The 23161-nt window shown below is 42.6% G+C and overlaps 1 protein-coding gene and 1 pseudogene across 1 annotated transcript; both read left to right on the top strand.

The window, feature by feature from the left end:
- Positions 259-16984, top strand: LOC109836149. Its single transcript, XM_020404035.1, is given in 17 exon segments — positions 259-652; positions 1766-2537; positions 3266-4319; positions 4516-4578; positions 5068-5146; positions 5827-5859; positions 5924-6058; positions 6460-6558; positions 6645-6760; positions 6998-7040; positions 7236-7376; positions 7592-7670; positions 7744-7859; positions 7944-8123; positions 15222-16142; positions 16144-16265; positions 16427-16984. Coding segments are annotated over 17 exon segments (4473 nt in total). The 5' UTR covers positions 259-598; the 3' UTR covers positions 16893-16984.
- Positions 5866-8203, top strand: LOC109836267 (annotated as a pseudogene).

The following is a 23161-nucleotide window of genomic DNA, read 5'->3' as shown; positions in this document are numbered from 1 at the left end:
GGAGCTTTTTGTACTTTCGCATCACATGCTTACATGAACCAAGTCTCAAATTTTCACCCTTTTTCTCCTATTTACTAACTTGGTTAAAAGTTTCCCCCAACCTTACCCTAAATGAAGTTTTAGAAGGATAACAAATGTGGGTAAAAATAGGATATTATTTAATATGGTAAACTTTACCCCAGTGTTAAGTCTGCCCCAAAATTTTCTAGGATGCTGAGCATGGATGTAGGGCTGAGCATGGTGCAATTCAAACCGAAAAAACCTACCAAACCGTCCGAAAACTGGCAATTCGGGTCAGTTTTGAAGGATAGATCAGTTCGGATCAGGTTGAAAATTTTTTAACCCGAACCGACCAAAATCAGAAGAATGGCGAGACTTCTCATCTCTCTCTTTTCTTCTCACACTTTCCGACTACGGAGGTCTGCGACATCATCACCATCACCGCCGAATCGCCGCCTCAACTTGCCGCCTTGCTACCTCAACTCGCCACCTCTTCAGTCTTCATCATCATTCACCTCATCATCATCGCCATCTGAAACCTCTTCGAGCAAAGATCTGAGAGAAACCCTTACTCTCTTCCTCTATTCGTTTCTTCATCATGGCCGAACCATCTCAAGATCCATCTCCTATTTTGGAGACACCGATAGTGAAGGTATAAACTGAAGACCCTAATTTTGATTCTGTTCATAATTCATTCAACAAGCAAAAAAATCCGAACTTTTTGATTGAATTCTAGCGAAACCCTAGAATCTTTGGTTGTTATATGCTAATAAACTGTATTGAGTAATCCCAGTTGCAGGATTGCGTTTATAATTACTTTCTAGGTCTTCTTTTTTTCCCTTCTTCAAAATGAGCACTTCTAACCATCTATTGCAAAATTCACGAATTATACAATGTCTAATTCCTATTCATTTCAATGACATAATGACATACTAATTAAAGCCCTTGGTTACGTAGGTCATTAGCAAGTCAAGATTACTCAAGTGGTGTAGTAGTACAGGCTTGCACAGCAATGATACATTTTGATCAGGTATTTTTTTTCGTGACCTTCTTAATAAGAAGGAGTTGTCACTTGTCATTGTTACTGTCCTCACTGTTAAATACGATGTTCACTTTCATTCAGTTATAGGATACCTGTGCAATACAAGTTCAATTCCTTAGTCTTAAGTTTTAGGATTGAATACAGGAACCTTACTCATACATTTGAATGCATCACAGCCATGTCAGAATCGAACAAATCGACCGAACCGCCCCGAACCGACTTGGAGCAGTTCGGGTCGGTTTTGAATAATAGGCAGTCCGGTTCACTGCAGGAAAATTTGATAAAAACCCAACCCGACCGACCGTTTGCACACGCATACATGGATGTATACTCTCTTTACCCCTGGGTGGAAAATTGAAGACATGCCCATACTTAGCTATAATAAGAAGGATAAAAAAGGCTTACTTATACGAATAATATGAATTGTAAATTTTATATCTTTAAGAAGATAATTTTTTTAATCAAAGAGATACCTTAATTTGGTTACAGTCTTTGATAAACATTTAGGGCTCGTTTGATATAAGGCTAAAGAAATCACGGTTAAACTTTTAAATCCATAAATACAATTAATCCTTCGTGATTTTAAGTATAAATCCATAATTTGACTCGAGGCTTTTAAATCTCTCAAATTAATGTATTTGATTCCTTAGATGATCTCTTGAACGAATTTGAACAAATAAAATCATACTATCTTATGACAGTTCAGGCAACTTTACTACTTAGGGGGAAAATTCGCGAAGGAGATTTCAATTAATCCACACCCAACAACGATCTAAAGACATGATGATGATGAATATAAGAAGCTTGTGCAAGCTAGGTCGACTCAAGGAAGCTCTTCAATCTCTCTACCCTAACCCTGCTTCTTCATCTTCATCATCATCAAACTCTGTCGCTGCCGCGGCTGTCTACTCATCTATCCTCCAATTCTGCATTGATTCCAATTCAAGACAAGAGGGTCTCACTCTCCAAACTCATCTTACAGTGATTGGCTACTCCCCAGATTTGCACTTGAGCACCAAATTTATCATCTTTCACTCTAAAGTCACCGCCGACTTGGCTTCTGCTCGCAAGATGTTCGATGCAATGCCTCAAAGGAGCATCGTCTCATGGACTGCCATGATTTCAGGCTATGCTCAGAATGGTTTCTCAGAAGATGCCTTGCACTTGTTCTCTTTGATGCATTGCGGCTCTGGTTTCTCTCCCAATCAATTCACTTTTGGTGCCACTCTCAGCGCTTGTACTAGAATGGATGCCTTTGGAATTGGGCAGCAAATCCAGGGATGCGTTGAGAAGAGTAGATTTTCCCAAGATATCTTTGTTCAGAGTGCTCTTCTAGATTTTCATTTGAAGTGTGGGTCGGTTGAGGATGCCCGCTGTCTTTTTCAGAGAATGGGAAGGAGGGATGTCATCTCTTGGAATTTGGTGATCGGAGGACATGGAATTAGAGGCTTAGGGGATGATGCATTAGGACTGTTCTGCTCCATGCTAAGAGATGGTAATTCTCACTATGCCTTCTTAAATTTTTTTTTATTTGTGATGCTGCTTGCTCAGACAGGCAATCTGATAACCTGCTTCTATATTTGTATCAATATGGTACAGGGACTTAGACTGGAAAGCAATGCTCAGAAAGGACACAAACCAGTTTGAGCTCTTGAAACCACATAAGATGAAATATGATTTTCCTTGTTTGATTCAAAAGCAGATGATCGTCTTTGCGATTACACATGAAACTAATCTCTTGAAAGGCACACCAATATATACCCCAATCAGAAATGGATGCATTTCTAGGGAATGTCAAACTTGAAAAGATGTGAAAACTGTGCAACACAAACGCTTTCATGTGAAGTTGTTCAATGTCAGACAGACAAGCTTGATGGATACAAACATGTCGTCACTTTTATGTCAGCTTATCTTCCGTTCAACGTGGTGCATAATGAACATTCTTCCAATTTTCTCATAATATAAGATTACAGTCTGCGACCTCTGCCTTGCTTCACACTGAATCATGCGCATTTTGCACCTACCAGTTACATGCTTTTTTATAGAACACTACAACTTATATTCATCAACTTTCACATCTGTTCCTAATGTTTTTAATCCATTCCTTTACGCCATCAATGGTCAGCGTAACCCATGGTTGTCTATAATTTGCTACTTATATTTGTAAAATTGTTAGTTTATCAATGTTTTTATTTTAATCTTTTATTATTCGCGCTTAAGCAGGCTTTCTTCCAGATCATTTCACTTTTGCAAGTGCTCTGAAGGCATACAGTTGTACTAAAGCTCTAAGCAATGTGAATCAGACGCATGCTTTCATTATAAAACTGGGATATGGGAATCACGATGTTGTCACCGGATCACTGATAGATGCCTATGCAACATGTAGGAGGATACACAAAGCAAAGATTCTGTATGACTCAATGCTCAAACATGATCTGATATCCTGCACGGCCTTAATCAATGGTTACTCATCAGAGAGAACCTCTTATAGGGAGGCATTGAACCTTTTCCGTGAGATAAATAAAACAGGTATGACATTGGATGATGTCATCCTCTGCTCCATGATCAATATATGTGCCAATGTTACTTCATTAAGCTTAGGAAGACAAATTCATGCATGTGCTCTCAAGAAACAACCTATCCTTGATGTAGCCTTTGGAAATGCTCTCATCGACATGTATGCCAAGACAGGAGAGCTTGAGGATGCTCATCAAGCTTTTGACGAGATAGAAGATAAAAATATAATATCATGGACTTCATTGATCACCAGTTACAGTAAACATGGCTATGGCGAAGGTGCAATTACCCTCTTTGTTAAGATGGAGGATGATGGAGTGAGACCAAATGATGTTACTTTTCTTTCACTTCTCTTTGCATGCAGTCATTCTGGATTGATTACCGAAGGGATAAATTTCTTTAGTCTAATGATGAGCAAGTATCATATCCGTCCTAGAGTTGAACACTACTCATGTGTCATTGATCTACTTGCACGTGGAGGTCTACTGGAAGACGCTTATAATCTGGCATGTAATATGGATGCTATGCCCAACTTATCACTTTGGGGCTCTTTGCTTGGGGCTTGTAGTATACATGGAAACACATCCCTCGGAAGAATTACTGCAGCAAATCTTTTTCAGTTAGACCCTGAAAGATCCGTGAACTATGTTGTTCTTGCTAATATTTATGCCGCAGCAGGGCTGTGGGAGGATGCAAAGAAGACAAGGAAATTGATTGAAGAAAGATCTGTGAAGAAAATTGTGGGTTGTAGCATTATATAGTTATAGTAGAAGACTTTCAGGTGGATTTGAGTTCTTAGAAGGAATCAAATTCTGGATGATGAAAGAATTGCTCCTAGACATCTAGTTGTCGCACTAGGTATGAGATGCTCTAGACGTGTACATTTTTCTTGGACTGAGAACAGATTCAAGAATATTTAATTATCTTGTTTCTTTTGTGTCAACTCATGCAGGAAGTTCCATGTGGATTATATTTGTATCACCTCCTGCTGACTTCTGTATATCTGCTTTTATATTTAGGTATGTTCTTTCAGAATCTTCTATCCCACCATAAGTATTATATTTTCTACTTGTTTCCATTCTTGTCAACAATTATGCAACATCGTTTTTTTTTCTTCTTCTTTTTTAATTTGGTGGGGGGAAGGGGGAAGGGGGTGGGATTTGACCTCCTAAACCTTGTTAACGGATACGGGTCGAGATACATGAGTTTGGGTCATATATGGGATGACTTAGACTACCCGTTTTAAATATTATACCGGCCCACACTTTTATCTGTCACAGATACTAAGAAGAATGCATAAAGAAATGTGGAAAGGCAATGGGATAAAGTGTAATGACCTTGGTATCAATTAATTAACATTTCTTCCTCTGATCGAGCAGCTGAAATTACAGGGAACTTCACGGGGGCGAAGAGTTAAATGCATATGTATGCAAGTGTTGATTGATTCCTTTGAACATGCCTGATCATGCAATATTATACCGGCCTCTATGATGCATACTAATCATTAGATACAAGGCAAAGGCAAAGGTAGTTAGGGACAGAAAAGGTGAAATTTATGGAGCAGCATCATGGAATGTCTTGGCATTGGCAAACACATGCACACATTCCGTCACATGGCTCTTCTACCTAGTTGGCTTCCTTTTCAACTAATCAATAATCATGGTACCCCTAATAAAGATTAAAGGACTGAGATGACACCATAACCTTTATTAATTTGTTTTGAGACTACAGCAATTCATACATTTTTGATAATTACTAATCTCTAGCTAGTCCACATGCAAATGCTTATGCCTTATTCTGCTACCGCATGCATGGGGAGAGTATTATTTTACTTAGATCCCACCAAAAATAGTTAATTAGACTCTATAATTTTACACCAGGGCCCTGGATGACGCTGATGTCAGCAATTATATGTTAGATTAAACTTGCAGATACTGATAGTGCGACACTGAAATCAGGAATGATATGCTATTAGTAGCTTGGACAGGAGGATGATGATCAAGGTCGGGGTATTTAAAATTATGATAGGAGATGAAGGTTGAGGAGAAGGATCTAAGGGATGTTGCAATTGCTTGATGAGGATGACTTGGACATGCTGGAAGACAGGCCTCCAGTTACTACAATAAGGGGTCATGTCAAACATGGAAAGTACTTGCTTTCCCTGTGATTCTGATTTTACATTTGCCTGCCCTCAGCATGATTTGGGTTTAAATCTAAGCTAAATGCTTTTAGCTCTGGCGTATGCTCATCTATTTATGTATTAACAGACAACTCTTCTGGACTATATCCGCAAGAGCAAGGTAAATTTTGAATCTCTTACCAACTTGAGAGTTTCAATTCAATTCAGTTGCTTATCTTCAAAAGAATCTGCCAAATTACACTCGCATGGCAGCATCTGAAGCTGGCGGCATTACACAATGTATTGGAGCATGTAAGGTCCTTGTTCCTGTCGATGGAAAGCTCCAGCCCTGTGTTTCTCTTGACACACCAGGGCCTGAGGTAAACATAAAGTATTTTTTATGTCATGGTTTTGTTTGTAGCTGCAACTCTGAATATTTTGAATTTGACTAAATTGGTGTGGTAATTTCAGCCCTTTCTTTTCTCATCCACACTTTTCAAACTCTCCTGCTTGAGTTTTTAACTAATATACGGCTTCATCCAGTTAAGTTATTGACATTTAACTGGAATTTGGTGCAGTGAGGGCACGCAGTGCAAGAGTTACTGACATTACCATCATCACGGTGGCTGCTGCTTATGGAGTCCGGCCCCAAACAAGAGAGGCAATGGCTCACGCCAAGGCTGCTGGGATGCCTATCATAATAGCTATAAACTATGTTCGCTAGATACCACTGTAACTTGTTCATTATATAATATTCTGTGAGAAATTCTGTTGTTCTCAGATAGACAAAGACGGAGCTAATCCTGACAGGGTTATGCAAGAAATTTCCTCAGTCGGCCTCATGCCAGAACTGTGGGGTGGTGACATCCCTAGTGTTCGGGTTATTTCCAAAAGTACAAATAGTGACTTTATGATTTTATAATTCTTAAATCTTGGAAGAAGCTAATTTTGTGTCTTTTGTATCAGATTAGCGCTCTTAAAGGAAATAATAATGTGGACGAGCTGTTGGAAACTGTTATGCTTGTTGCAGAAGTAAATGAATTAATTTCAGTGCCATATAATGGGGACAGAGATAGAGGCAGGTCTTGATAAATGAAGAGGACCCATTGCCACTCATTGTGCAGAATGGAACGCTGAAGAAGGGTGATATTGTTGTCTGTGGTGCAGCACATAGAAAGGTGAAATGAAGAACTGATTAATCTCAATATACAACCACTTAAGGCCAACCTTTTCGTTCCTAGAGATGATTTATGTCATTTTTAACTGATAATCTTTGTACTAATCTTCAACTCTCATATGTGTGCTTTATTTGATGATAGGGGAGGGCACGTTGTTGAAGCTGGTCCCTCAATGGCTGTGCAGGTATTGTCGTTCGACTGTTATGTTGTCTGCCTTCTTCATTTTCATTTATTCTTAGGTTATATTCTGAGATTTATTATACTTGCAATATATGAAACTGTTTTAGGCATAAAAGCTATTTATATGCAGTATGTGATGTTCACCTTTTCTATTTGAGTGTTCTTGTCCTCAGTTATTCTGTTTGTTTCCTGCCTCTAGGTCATTGGCTTGAGTGGTGTTCCTATTGCTGGTGATGAATTTGAGGCCGTAGATTCTTTAGATGTTGCTCGGGAAAGAGCTGAAACATGCGCTGTATCATCACGGGATACAAGGATATCCGCAAAGGCTGGGGAGGGGAAGGTCGGTATATCTTCAGTTGCTTCTGCTGTTCAGCGGGAAAGCAGTCTGGATTAGACATACACCAGCTAAATATTATTCTAAAAGTTCATGTCAGGTATTGATTGTGTTATGATTGCATTTTTTTTCTTCCTTTCATATACTTTAAGTAAGCAAACAGTATGTTCATGATTATAAGTTATCCTGGTTGACATGCTATCATTTTCTTTAATGAATAGGGTTCAATTGAAGCAATCAGGAATGCTCTTCAAGTACTCCCCCAGGATAATGTAACTTTGAAATTCCTCCAAGTTCGAGGTGATGTGAGCACTAGTGATGTGGATCTGGCTGTTGCCACTGAGGCCATTATATTTAGATTCAATGTCTCCAGGTTCGGTTAAGAGCTATGCAAACAAAAAGAATGTGGATATTAGACTATGTAGAGCCATCTATGAACTTACTGATGAAATGAGGAGTGCAACGGAAGGACTTTTTGAGCCTGTTAAGGTAAAATGACAAGGGATGAGCTAATTTTAACTTTTATATATGTTGAAATCCATGTCGATGAATTCCCCCCTTCGTATATTTTAGGAACAAATATATATAGGAGCAGCATATTTCCGAGCCACTTTCAGCAGTGGCAGTGGGCATGTGGCTGGATGCATGGTCTTTGAAGCAAGAGTGATAAAAGAATGTGGTATTTGTCTTGTTCGAAATGGAAAGACAGTTCACATGGGGAAGATTGATTTTTTACGCTGGGTGAAAGAAGAGGTGAAAGAAATATGTCCTACAACCAGGCTTGTGGTTTCATTATATCCTGAAGCTTCATGATAATATAATAACTTATGTGATCTTTTTTTTTAAAGAGAAACAAATGGTGAATGAGAAAATATACTAGCTCAATGCAGATTCACCTGCGATAGGACTACATATTTCTTAGTTAATCAGCTTAGCCACTTGCTCAAACCAAACTCTTTGAGCTTAGCTAACCTATTCAGTAACACATATAGACAATATCCTTCAATAAAACTATCCATAGAAGTCGGGAATGTGGTAAGCTATAGCGAACTAGGGCCTGGGTTCAATCGTCCGAGATTCACATGGAACATAACCCGATTCACCAACTCCAACCACCCAATTTAGAATTCAAACTAGTAGAGCTTTGAAAAAAATAACTCCTTTTAAAAGAATAAACTATTAAAAACATACGAATCCTAACCCTCACCCTAACCCTAATGTTAATCCTAAACCTAACCCTAACCCTAACACCAATCCCAACCCGAACCATGACCCTAACCCAACTTCAACCATATCACTAACTGTATCCTTAACTCTCACCCAAACCCTAACCCTAATGATTATCACATTTTATTAGATCCTCAGTATCTATTTCATTTTGAATAAAAATATCTGCTAATAATGTTTTTTTTTACTTTGCACGTAATGAAAATTTAAAGAATAAAAGCTGGTGGATGGCATGTGTATAGCACTTGTAGGTGTATGTTTAAATGTTAGCGTATTGCTTCTCTTCCCATAATATTCTCCAAGTGGAATACCCACCTCTTTGGTGTGTTGTGCCTCAATAGATACCTTGTTCCAGTCATGTAAAACCCTAAAAGTTTGAATAAATTGTAATAAATGGTAATAAATATGTTATATGGTTATAAATGACATATTTTGATGTTTGAGTATGCTAGGGATTGATTTGAGATCAATCAAATGTATATATGTGAATATAGATGAGAAACATGCACGGAATCATGCACTATATACACGAGCCTGAAATCTGGAAAAACTATCAGTTAAGAGTATACGTGTTTTACACGCCGATGCAGTTTGAATCTGGAAAAACTCAAAAGATAAAAGTTGTAAGTATCTTCAATAGCTTTCCAACAAATCTTAAATCACCTCATTCTGAAGGCGGACGAGAAAATTACAGCTAAAATACCGAAGGTTATTTTCTTAGCCAGATTAGGTTTCCTGGTTCGGATCAAACGGGTTTGTTTCGGGTTTAGCTCTATAAATACCTGTGTTTTTTCACAAAAATTATTCTCTTTTATCATATCTCTGAACCATAACAGCTACCCTCTCCCCTCAAAAACCCTAGATTAATTTCTTGTGAGTTTTGTGAGCTTTGTGAAGCAAAATACCGTACCCTCTCCCCTCAAAAACCCTAGATTAATTTCTTGTGAGTTTTGTGAGCTTTGTGAAGCAAAATACCGACACGAGGGCGAGATCATCGACGTGTGTAATTTCTTGTGAGTTTTGTGAGCTTTGTGAAGCAAAATACCGACACGAGGGCGAGATCATCGACGTGTGGCAAGGGACAATGAGTTGTTTGCAATTTTGGATTGCTTGTTGTTCGTTTCAGAGGCTTGCACACGAGATTAAGGCAAGATCATCTGCATTCAAACCTTACCCATAGTTTATAAATACGTTTTTATAAAGTAATATGACAGATATGATGCTTAGAACTTAATCTAATGTGAAAAAGATTAGATTTTTGATATTATAAACTGTAAACAAATGTTAGATCTACATGGTTCTCTTGTTGTTTACATTAGAAACATGATCATGATCATCAGGATAAATGTTAATTTCATTTTTAATTTATTAATTAAGTTTAAACCATGTGCAAACTCTAGTTTGTTAATTAATCGAGTTTTCTTATAAATTAATCATGCTTAAACCCTAGGTTGTGAGATCACAATGACATGAATGTGTTTTAAACAAACTTATCTTTATTAAATGTTAGTTATAACACTGTCCAAGTTAATCATGTGATAATTCATGCTTTTATGTGAGAATTTGAATAATTATGAAGTTAAACCCTAATTAGGTTTAATCAAATAGTTAAATCATGTGAACTAATCTCTGATAATAAATTTCAGAAGACTAAGACATTTTTTCTATGTTCCATGTGTTAGACCCTAGAGGGGGGGTGATTAGGGTCTTATGCTAATCTAATCCGATTAAATGCCAATTAAAACTAATTAACAAATATATTCTTGCAAGATAGATATACAAAGAGTTATGTGCAAGAATATGCAACACTCAAACAAGCAATATGATCACGGAGTTCGGACCTTCCGTCCTACGTCTCCGCTCCCCACTCCCGGGGAGAAATCCACTATCAACCGGGTTTTCTACGTTCACCCGAATAACGTTTACACCTCACAGTATCGGTTTTCAACGCTCACCGATCAACGTCACTCCTCACAATCGGTTTTCTAGTTCACCGAAAACTTCACAACACACTCGGTTTCTAGCTCACCGAAAACCTAACAATCTCACAATGTAACAAATATAAATTGTTCTCTACAATAGATGAGAACTCAATGAATCCTAATATCACTAAATCACACACTACTATCCAACAATATATTGTATGAAACACTATAAGCTCAAATGTGGATAAGTGTGATAAAAGAGAATAAATGAAATCTAACTCAATCAACAAACTAGCAATGATAATGTATAAACAATCAAGAACAAATTGCTAGAGAATAGAGTTAGAAAACTTCTCTATAAAACACAAGAGAGGTTGAAGAAGATTGATGATGAATTCCTCAATTTGAAGAGCAAGCCACCTCTTGTTAAACCAAACTAAAACTCTTAAACAAACTTTGATAATCTTTTAAACTTTTGTTAAAAACACAAAAAAAAATCTTTTTTGAAGAATACATTAGGGGGTTTATATAGGAAGAGAAAACCGTGCACAAAACCCAATGAAGACCAGCAAAATATCCCAAAAAGCAAGAACCAGATTTTTCTCAGAACTAGCCGTTGGAGAGCTTATCAGTCGACTGACGGGAGGTGTCAGTCGACTGATGAGCTGGTCGTTAAATTCAAATGCCAGCTTTTCAGTCGACTGATGAAAACTTATCAGTCGACTGACATGGTCAGTCGACACATCAGCCGACTGAAATAGAGCAGAGGCTAAATGAAGATTCCAGCCATGTTTTTCAGTCGACACATCAGTCGACGGATAACAAGAAATCTGCCAGAATCAGTTCTGAAGATGATTTTTGAAGCTCTATTAAAAATAGCAAATAATTTCCAAAAAATGTAAAACTTTGGGGAAAGTTTATGAACATGAATATGAACATGTTGGAAAAGGAATTTTTCAAATAGCTCTTCCCATTTGTAAAAACATTTGAATATGCAAAAAGGCTAAAATACATGTTTTTCAAAACATGTTGTTTTTGTCATTTTGGTTCAAATCAACAAATGAAAACTTGTATATACTTTATATGGGCATAGTAAAGGATATTAACATAGTTTATATGACCCAAAACATATTTGAATGTATTTTGCATAAAAACCTTTGTTTTAATGAAAAATTCATAAATGATGTATGTGTGTGTATTTGAGCTCATAGAATGTCACACAGTATATAAACCTATACTAAGTATACCCAAGCTTGATGAAGATCTTCAATGAGCATGACTTGGTAAACTTTGCGGAAGAAGCTTGTAATTGGATCTTTAACTTGAATTGACGTTGCTTCACTCCACAATTCCGCCAACCTCCATTTGATATCGTCGTTATGGCGCAATCCATCCATCCTCCAACTACGTTGTTTGTCTACAATACATAGGAATGCACAAACACTAGACAAACAACATTAGTAATAAATTGTTTGTTTGTCATCATCAAAACAAGAAGGTCAACACCATGTGATTTGAATGAGTTTTGTTTAAGAAATAATCACAAAACATCAAAACCCGAGAAACAGAAATCTGTTTAACACAAAGTAGTTGACTAATAACATGTGTAGTCGACTACTCCTTTCCTGGTGCGACTCACAGAATTGTTTTTCATAGCAGAGTAGTCGACTAATGTTCATATTAGTCGACCACTCACACTTAGTCCAATTTTCCAGATTCTGGATGAGCTCAGAGTAGTCGACTACTAAGCGTAGTAGTCGACTACTAAGGCTGTTTTCTGAGTTTGTGTTTTGTATATGTTTGAGATGTGTTCACGGGGTTCGAACCGCACTTCTTTATATGTAAACTCATGAATACACAAGAACAATGTCGTTTGCACACACATGAGTATCATGAGGGGATTTTGTCAAGTGTTGGGTTGTTTATTGTTCATACACTTGTTGGATATCGTTGATGAGCACAGCTCAGTACTATATGAGATAGTGCGTTGATATACCAGATTTACATAGTTTATACATGAAATGGATAACGTTGATGAGCTCAGTTCAGTACTACGTGGGGTAGTGCGTCGGTATTCCATTCGTACAGGCCATTGAGTCGGGTTTGGATGCATTGTCTAGCAGTCCGTCCGCACGAGGGTGCGATAAGGCTTGTGAGCCGTCTTTTTGGATACCTATATAGTAGGCCCTTCCGCACTCATGTTACACACTAAGATCACGATGAGACTAATAAGCCGTGTACACTGTTTAGGATACCTAGATAGTAGTCCGTTGCACATGATAATGCTAAGTTTTAAAATCTTGCAAAGAGTTGCACTGAGATAGCTAATTGATAACCTGAGTCTTTGGTGGATGTCAGTTATGGATGTGATTCATCATTGAGATATATGACCGAGATACTTTGCTCTTGAAAGTATAATTCTATCTTCACAGTGATAGTGGAGGATAATATAAATACGATGTAATGATGTCTTTATTTCCTTTATTGCTTTCTTTATGTCTTAGTTGGGATCAATGATTAGCGATTCACAATTTGAGACATATGATATATACATAAGGATTTTCTTGTTTGGATTATTTCGCTCGAAGTACCAGTCTCGTGTTTTGTGTTTCTAATTGTTGATTTCATATAGGTTGTTTATTCTTAGTTCGGTATTAATGTTTAGATATCTACAATTTGAGATAATAGTATATACATGAGGTTTCCTTGTTTGGATTATTTCGCTCGACGTACTACGTCTCGTATTGTAGCTTTTTAAATGTTAATTTCACTTAGATACATGAAAATAATCTAGGTAGACTATGCTTAATAGATAGAGCCTCCACTCCATCTAGTAGCCCTTCCCCTGGGGACGGATGGAGGTGATCTTGCTGTAGCGCTCTGAAGCTCTTTATGTGGTTCTTTTGTTATTTTCTCTTCTTTCAAGCAACACAGAGGTTCGGAGAGCCGCTTGATGACGGAGTTCTTGCATAGTCGCTGTCTCATGAGTTATTAGTAGAAGCTCCACAATAGATTTTTCTATGATTTCATTCAGACTTTAGAGTTTTATTTTCATTTTGTAAAGGCAGTATGCCTTAGTATGATTTTCAGTTAATTCATGTTGAGACATTTTCTTTATTCCATATATCAGATGTATTTTAGTTGAGATATGATTTTTATTTATGAGATAGCTTTTTCTATATCATGTCTATTACGTTTATTTCTTTATTTTGCCTGTTTTGTACATACCTTCTTTTGATTTCACTAGAGGATATTACTGTGATTGGTGAAACGTGTTATTGCACAGTGTGGGTGCATGATAGATTTGATATCTCTGGGTTCATCTTGGACTGTAGCCATGTGTGAAAACAGGGGCATCACACGTCATCTCTTTTTGTTGTTTCAACTATTACATTAATGAACTTCATATCATGTGTTGCTTACATAGTTAACTCTTTTTCTTTGTGCTAACCTACTGTTCTCTTGTGATGCCCTATACAGTTCAACAATATCCCAAAATGAAGATGTGGTGGAGCAGTTCCTTTTCGAAAATCCTTCAGCTGGTATGTTTCGTTTGTGGATAATCATAAGGATATCTCTCAGCTAAAAGGATAGAGTTGGTTTGGGGCGTGGGTGGGGCGCGTTGGATGTATACTTCCTTCTCAATTCACATGACCGAGTATCTACTTCTTTATTGAGAGTCTATTCAAGTAATTTCATGCATTGGACGTTAATACAAGACATGTTTAAACTTCAAATTCTCGGTGAGAAGTGAGAATAGAACTCAAAAATAAATTGGAGGAATAAGATCAATTTGACCTTTTATTTTTTCCTATAATAATCTTCAAACTATCATCTTACCTTGTAAAGCTTCTTATTATCTCTCATGTCATGTGTTGTGTGAGTGGAGGAATATTTCAAGAATAAGGTCACATAATCATAGGAAAAAATACACCTCTTTATTAGCCACAAATATGAAGATTTAAAAATACACCTCTGTATAATACAACCACCGGGTTGAAGGAAAGGACACGCTGCTAACGTTAATATAATGCCGGCTCGCACACCGACCAGCCATCATTCGCCCATGATCCGGACAGCAGGCAGCAGCGCCCTCATGCCCATACAAACCTGCGCTCTTCATTCGCAGGCGGGCCATCTCCACCCGCTCCCCCCCTCCCTCGCGCTCCCGCCCACCGCCGTCGCCTCAAGTCCTGCTCCCCCGCCGCCTCCGCCCTTCCTCTCGACCCACCCATGAACTTCTAACTCGAAGGTCGACGCTCCCGCCCTCCCGCGAGCGCGTCCGCCTACCTCTCGCCTCGCCTCCCACTCCGTCACCTCCTCACGCTCCGTCATCTCCCGCGCCTCCGCATCCACCGCCGCGCCCCCCTCGTCCTTCCGTCTTCGCCCTCCATGCTCCGCTCCCCCCGCCCGCCCCACCGACCATTCACCCTCCCCTCCGCCGCTCAAGGCCTCCGCCTTCCGCTCTTCCGAAGTCCCCTCAGCAACGCTCGCCAGGCTCCATCTGGCTTCTCCTCAAGGCCGGCCTCAATCCTCGACCCGTCTACGTCGCACTCCGCCCGGCCTGGAGGACATGTACTTCACGTCCCGGGCGCCCCCGCCCTGGACGCCAAGGAGGGTGTGTTGACGAAATCCCGCAAGATACGTCGTCGCGTGAAGCCGTCATGAAACCAACGCGGCTGTCTGGCGTGGCCCGCAGGGGCGCGTGCCGGTTTCCTCCGGCTTACATGGACTCGCGAGGCCTGCGTCGCCAACGAGGCTCTGCGTACTGCGCCGCCCTGCTCAACGCGGGCGGTGGACTGGCGAGTTCGTGCGGCTGGGGGTTCAGACCCATTCTTTGGTCGTGCGGTCTGGGTACCACTCTAACGTCTCGGTTGGAAACAGCCTGATTGATTTTTACGGCAAGGCTCATCTGGTGAGCGAGGCGAGGTCAGTGTTTGACGAGATGCGACGGAGGGACGAGGTCTCTTGGTGCTCCATGATCGTGATCTACGCACAGAACGGGCTGGAGGAAGATGCGTTCGGGACCTATCTGAGAGGGAGGAGAGACCACGAAGGGTTGGTGCCCACCGACTTCATGCTCTCCAGTATACTAACGACGTGTTCTGGGCTGTCGGGGCTGGATCTTGGCAGGGCGGTGCATGCCGTTGCCGTGAGGTCCTGCGTCGATCGCAACATCTTCGTCGGGAGCTCACTGGTCGATATGTATGGGAAATGCGGGAGTGTTGTAGACGCGGAGGCAGTCTTCAACGGGCTGCCCGAGCGGAATCTGGTGACCTGGAATTCTATGATCGGAGGGTTTGCGGCTCAAGGGAATCCTGGTCTGGCACTGGAATTGTTTGGAGAGATGCTGAGGGGAAGAATGACGCCCAACTACGTGACTCTTGTCTGCGTGATATCCGCGTGCGCGAGGGGAGGGAGGATGACGGAGGGTCTAGAGCTGTTTGAAACGATGAAAGAGAGGTTCGGAATTGAGCCGAGGACGGAGCACTATGCGTGCGTGGTGGATTTGTTAGGGAGGGCAGGGATGGAGGAGAGGGCGTTATGAGCTGCCATTCAAAGGAATTTGCCGATGACTGGCCCCCCAGCGTTGCCGTTGTGGGTGGAAGCGCTCCTTGGCCGCTTGCAGGGTCCATGGGAAGATGGAGCTCGGGAGGATCGCGGCCGAGAAATTGTTCGAGGTCGATCCCATGGATTCTGGAAATCACGTGTTGCTGTCTAACATGTATGCCTCGCGTGGCAGGTATCGCTAGCCCTTGTTCTCAACCCCGCTTTGCATCAGTCTCCTGCTGCTGGCGCTTAATTTACGACGTGGAACTAGCTAGCTAGCTAGCTAGCACTGTTGAAGTTTGCCAAGATTGCTGCCTGAAGCAAGCTAGCTTGTTTGATGGTTGTCTCGTGCAGGTGGGAAGAAGCGAACGACGTGAGGAAGGAGATGAAGGGCGTAGGGATCAAGAAGGGTGCCGGCTGCAGCTGGATCACTTGGAAAAACGTGGTCCACGTCTTCCAAGCGAAAGACACGTCCCACGAGCGGAACGCCGAGATACAAGCAATGCTAGCAAAGGTCAAGAGAGACATGCAGGCTGCTGGTTATGTGCCTGACACCAGCTTTGCCCTCTACGATCTCGAAGAGGAGGAGAAGGAGTCTGAGGTTTTTCAGCACAGTGAGAAGCTCGCCCTTGCCTTCGGTCTCCTTTGCATTCCCGATGGGCTCCCCATCAGGATCAACAAGAACCTCAGGGTCTGCGGAGATTGCCACAGAGCTATAAAGTTCATATCGGGTATTGTTGGAAGAGAGATCATCGTGAGGGACAATAACAGGTTCCACCACTTCCGGAGTTACCAGTGTTCGTGTGGGGACTATTGGTGATGATGGCACGGCATTTAATTTAATTTATTTATTTCACAGAATTATCTTTTAATCTCCTTGCTCTGCATTTACGAGTGAGCTTCTTTTTTTTATCCCTCCCCTCCCCTCTCCTTTACTTTTAATAAGACTTGGTCTGCAAAAAAAAAAAAAAAAAAAATGAAAGCCCAAAATTGCGTGCCTGGAGCTAGATCCTTCACCCAAAACATTAAGCAGCTAACCGTTGCAAAAGAAAATTTGTCAAGCGTTCAGGGTATCAACTCATCACCTCAAACTCTCCGTAGCGACCACGTGCCCCGTCCTCTCCCAAATACTCGCCACGTCTCCTCTCCTCACGCGTATGATCCGTCCAAATACCATATCTGCATAAATACCGTGCACAGCTTCATCTGCTCATGCGGTTCATCACTGAGAATCGGGGAGTAGAGATCCTGTGTCGAATTGCTGTCAAAAATGAGCCAGCAACAGCAGCCAAGAAGGCCCCAACCGACGGGATTTGGATCACCTCCACTACAAAAAAGTAGTGGAGAGACCACTGCTTTTAATCTTAATCGTTGATTATTTAGTAGGCGGTTATGATACAATCTAAATCTAACACTTATCATACCCCTGTGTATTGCACTCATTCTTAATTTGCACTAAAAGAAAAAATCACAACCATTAACTAGATAATCAATGGCCGTGATTATGTAGTGGTCCCTTCACTGTTTTTTTGATAGTGAAGAGGATCCAAATCCCGACCGACGAGGCCGTCAAGTAAGGTGATGTGTTCCCTGTGAGTTGTTAATCAGTCCGATTTGGTAGTTGAGTTCAAGTTAGTAGATAGAATTCTAGTTAGAATAGAATACTAGTTAGTAGATAGCTTTTCTAGTTATTGGATAAGATTAGAGTTGTAATCTTAATCCTATATATATGTAAACCACATTGATGAGTTATGTAGAACGTGAATAAAACTTCAGAATATTTTCCTGCTCCTCTGTTCGTTCTCTCCTCTCTCTGTCTGCAGTTTTTTTTTGTGTTCGGTCCCAAAGAAAAATTCCCAGGTTCCGTTTTTTGCTCTGTAAACAAGTGCAGGTTTCGTTCTCTGTCTACAGTCTCTCCATCAATAAGATTTCAGCCACTTCAGTCCAAAATCTCCCTTGTATTTGCAAGTTAAGAAGCTTAGGCCGATCCTATTTCAAAAGCCAACAAGTGGTATCAGAGCCGGTGTATGCCTAGGGACAACTATGCTTCGTGGGCGATCAAGATGAAAGTCTACATGAAGGCTCAAGACGTGTGGGATGCCATTGAGCCCGCGGCAGGCGCGTCCGTGGAACACAGGAAGGATCAGATGGCGTTGGCGGCCATCTACCAGGGGATTCCTGAAGAGACTTTGATGGTGATCGCAGAGAAGCAGACGGCAAAAGAGGCATGGGAGACGTTGAAAACAATGCATCTAGGAGCGGATCGTGTGAGGAACGCGAAGGTGCAGACCTTGAAGTCCGAGTTCGAACTTCTCCGGATGAAGGAGAATGACAACGTCGACGATTTTTCGACGAAGTTGACAGGAGTCGTCAACAAGATCCGGGCTTTAGGCGGCGAGATGGAGGAGAACTACGTCGTCAGAAAGCTACTTCGGGCGGTACCGGAGAGATTCCTTACTATCGTCTCCACGATTGAACAGTTCGGGGACATCGACGACATGACACTCGAGGAGGCGATCGGGCGCCTCAAAGCCCACGAGGAGAGGGCACGTGTTTTTCGAAACAACGTCGACGATCACCTATTGTTGACGCATGCGGAGTGGCAAGCAAGGAGCAAGAAGAACGGCGGAGGCTTCCTCTCAACACCTACAACCAATGATGGTAGCGGACGAGGTCGCGGTCGAGGAGCCGGTCGCGGACGAGGGCGTGGCCAAAGAGGCCGAGGCGGACAGCAGCACCGCGGCAACGGGCAGCAGCACCACGCTGCCCATGCAGGCCGCGGAGGGGAGCACGGCGGCCAGGCAGGCCGAGGCGGCTTCGGCGGCAGAGGAGGACGTCCAGGAGGTGGTTTCGGCCATGGAGGTGCAGCTCGCCAGGAGGGGGAGAGTAGCACAAGCGGTGGTCGAGACAAATCCAACATCAAATGCTTCAATTGCGGAGTATACGGGCACTTTCAGTCGGAGTGTCACAAGCAACGCCGCAACCATGAACAGGAGGCTCATCTCACCCGTGCATATGACGAGGAGCCAACCTTGATGATGGCTATGTTAGAGGAATCGTCAAGTGCTATTTTGCTTAATGAGGAGAATGTGGTGCCGGATTTACTTACAGCGGGGGAGGCACAAGTTGCCAACGACATTTGGTACCTCGACAACGGAGCTAGCAATCACATGACCGGCCACCGAGACAAGTTCAAGGAGCTCGACGAGAACATCAAGGGAACTGTCAAGTTTGGTGATGGATCCGCGGTAGAGATCAAGGGGAAAGGCTCTATCCTCTTTCAGTGCAACAACGGCGATCAAAGGCTACTACCTGAGGTATATTATATTCCAAGTTTGAAATCTAACATTATTAGCCTTGGTCAGATGACTGAAGATGGGAGTAAGGTTGTAATTGCTGACGAGTTCCTGAGGGTGTTTGATAGGAACGGTGCTCTCCTGATGAGGGTGACACGTTCAACTAACCGATTGTACAGGATAGAGTTAAAAACTTGCAAGCCGGCGTGTTTGATGGCGAATATTAACGATCCAGCTTGGCTATGGCATGCTCGCCTTGGGCATGTCAATTTCTTCGCCCTCAAGATGATGACTGATAAGAGGATGGCTTCCGGGTTGCCGAAGATCTTGCACCCGAATCAATTATGCGAAGGATGTCTCGTCGCCAAGCAAGCAAGACTACCGTTCCCTTCGCAAGCAAATTTCAGAGCTCAGAAGCCGCTGGAGTTACTACACGCTGACCTATGTGGTCCTATCACCCCATCTACACTTGCTGGGAACAACTACTTTCTTCTTATCGTTGATGATTTCAGCCGATGGATGTGGGTATACATGTTGAAGGCCAAGAGTCAAGCTTGTGAAACCTTCAAGAAGTTCAAAACAGAGGTTGAGAACGCATGTGACCACAAGGTGAAGACATTAAGGACGGATCGTGGTGGCGAATTCTTGTCAAAGGAGTTCACAAAGTTGTGTGAAGACTACGACATCAAGCGTCATCTCACTGCACCGTACACCCCGCAACAAAACGGTGTAGTGGAGAGGCGTAACCGCACGGTGATGGACATGGCGAGAAGCCTACTTAAGAGCATGCATATGCCTGGAACCATGTGGGGCGAAGCGGTTAGGCACGCGGTGTACATCCTCAACCGACTACCAACCAAGGCGTTGTACGATCACACACCCTACGAAGCTTGGTTTGGTAAGAAACCCCACCTAGAACACTTGAGAGTTTTTGGATGTATGGTGCATGTGAAGATTGCAGGTCCTTCTCATAAGAAACTCGACGACCGGAGCACGCCAATGGTGTATATTGGGGTAGAAGAAGGAAGCAAAGCGCATCGCCTTTATAATCCTCAACACGGCAGAATTCAGGTCAGTAGGGATGTCGCGTTCGAGGAAGGAAAAATATGGGAATGGAGCGCCGATGGAGTCGAAAGATCACCTAACTGGACGGAGTACACAGCGGAAGGGGAGACTACAACAACCGGAGGAATTTCAGCTGTCCAAACTGGACAGACTGCTGCCCGAAGAGGGGAGAATCCTGCTGGCCGAACAGCCCCTGCAGGAACACTTGCTGGCCGAAACTGTCAACCAGCAGTTGCTGGCCGAAACTGTCAACCAGCCGGAACTGTCCCCAGGATGCCAGCAGCTGCCCAGTTCAGTCAACAACAGCAGTTCAGTTATGGAGAACTGCACACGAGGCGGTAGTCAACAACAGCCAGTTCATCTAGCGAGAAACGCCACATGCGGCCGGCACAGCAGGTGGCGAATACGAGTTTGGAGTCTCCTGCAGTTCAGTCTGGACAGCCGGCACACCGAGGGCGGCAGCCAACAGCAGGCCGAAACAGTCCGCAAACTGTCGCAGGTTCAGAAACTGCTGCAGAGGCAGCAAATCCCACTGTCTTGGACGCGTTCGGACCCCCTGAAGCTGCAGTGATGACTCCTATACGCTATCGATCCCTTGCGGACATCTATGCGGAGACGGAGATGATCGATCTTCCTGCAGAGGAATTGTTCCTGATTTCTGAAGAACCTGTGAACTATCTCGAGGCCGCATCAGATCAAGAATGGCGGACTGCCATGGAGAAGGAAATGGAGGCCATCGAGAAGAACAAGACTTGGGTACTCACGGAGTTACCGCGGGGTTCCAAACCCATTGGTCTCAAATGGGTGTACAAGCTGAAGAAGGACAATGAAGGCAACATTCTCAAGCACAAAGCAAGACTTGTAGCAAAAGGGTACGTCCAGCAGCAAGGCGTGGACTTCGATGAGGTGTTTGCACCTGTGGCGAGGCTTGATACCATCAGAATAATCCTCGCTATATCAGCACAGAACGGGTGGGAGGTGCACCATTTGGATGTGAAGTCCGCATTCCTAAATGGTGATCTCCAGGAAGAAGTTTATGTGATTCAACCTGAAGGGTTCGTTGTGAAGAATCAAGAGCACAAGGTCTACAAGCTTTCAAAGGCGCTCTACGGTCTACGCCAAGCACCTCGGGCATGGAACACGCGCCTCGACAAGTGCATGAAGGGCATCGGATTTGCAAGATGCACTCAGGAGCAGGCGGTATACACAAGGAGTAACAGAGGGGATACACTCATTGTTGGCGTGTACGTAGACGACTTGATTGTTACGGGCTCGAGGGCGGATGAGATAAAGTTTTTCAAGCAACAAATGATAATGGAGTTCGAGATGAGTGACCTTGGGTTACTTTCCTATTATCTTGGCATTGAGGTGGATCAGCGAGATGATTGCATTGCACTAAGGCAGGCGGCCTATGCGAAGAAAGTTTTGGGTCAGTTCGGCATGATGGATTGCAACCCGACCCAATATCATATGGAAACAAAGCTAAAGCTTGGGAAGGATTCTGAAGGAACACCGGTGGACGTGACGGAGTATAGACGCATTATCGGATGCTTAAGGTATCTAACTCACACCCGACCTGATATCACATATGCCGTGGGGATTGTGAGTAGGTACATGGAGCACCCTACAGTTTTGCATAGACAAGTGGTCAAGCATATTTTGAGGTGCGTGAAGGGTACTATGTCCTACGGATTGGTGTACAAACGAGGTCGAGGCAATGAAGAGTTGGTGGGATTCACTGACAGTGATCTTGTGGGAGATGTTGATGACAGGCGCAGCACAGGCGGCATGGCATTTTATCTAGGTGACAGCTTGGTCACTTGGACATCACAGAAGCAGAAGACGGTGGCATTATCATCCTGCGAGGCAGAATTTATGGCGGCAACTGCAGCAGCATGCCAAGGCTTGTGGTTGAGGAGTTTAATCAGCGAGGTGATTGGGAGTGAGCCCAAGCCGGTCACACTCTTCGTCGACAACAAGTCCGCGATTGCCTTGATGAAGAATCCAGTTTTCCATGGAAGAAGCAAGCATATCGACACACGTTTTCACTTCATTCGTGAGTGTGTTGAGCGAAGACAGATTAAAGTGGAGTTCGTGAGCACGAGCGAGCAGCGAGCGGATATTCTCACAAAGGCACTAGCAAGGGTGAAGTTCATCGAGATGCGGGAGCTACTAGGAGTAAGGGATTTGGAATCTCGTCCAGATTAAGGGGGAGAACGTGAGTTGTTAATCAGTCCGATTTGGTAGTTGAGTTCAAGTTAGTAGATAGAATTCTAGTTAGAATAGAATACTAGTTAGTAGATAGCTTTTCTAGTTATTGGATAAGATTAGAGTTGTAATCTTAATCCTATATATATGTAAACCACATTGATGAGTTATGTAGAACGTGAATAAAACTTCAGAATATTTTCCTGCTCCTCTGTTCGTTCTCTCCTCTCTCTGTCTGCAGTTTTTTTTTTTTTGTGTTCGGTCCCAAAGAAAAATTCCCAGGTTCCGTTTTTTGCTCTGTAAACAAGTGCAGGTTTCGTTCTCTGTCTACAGTCTCTCCATCAATAAGATTTCAGCCACTTCAGTCCAAAATCTCCCTTGTATTTGCAAGTTAAGAAGCTTAGGCCGATCCTATTTCAAAAGCCAACATTCCCTACGGTTCGAGGAGAGCTTGCGTCCGAACTGATCAGGCCTCAGGATGCCGCCATGATGCGGAGCACTGAGAATGCCGTCACGGGTC

The sequence above is a fragment of the Asparagus officinalis genome, chromosome 4, assembly GCF_001876935.1.
Source record: "Asparagus officinalis chromosome 4, Aspof.V1, whole genome shotgun sequence".
Lineage (NCBI taxonomy): Eukaryota > Viridiplantae > Streptophyta > Magnoliopsida > Asparagales > Asparagaceae > Asparagus > Asparagus officinalis.
This window is presented reverse-complemented; position numbering and strand designations above follow the sequence as displayed.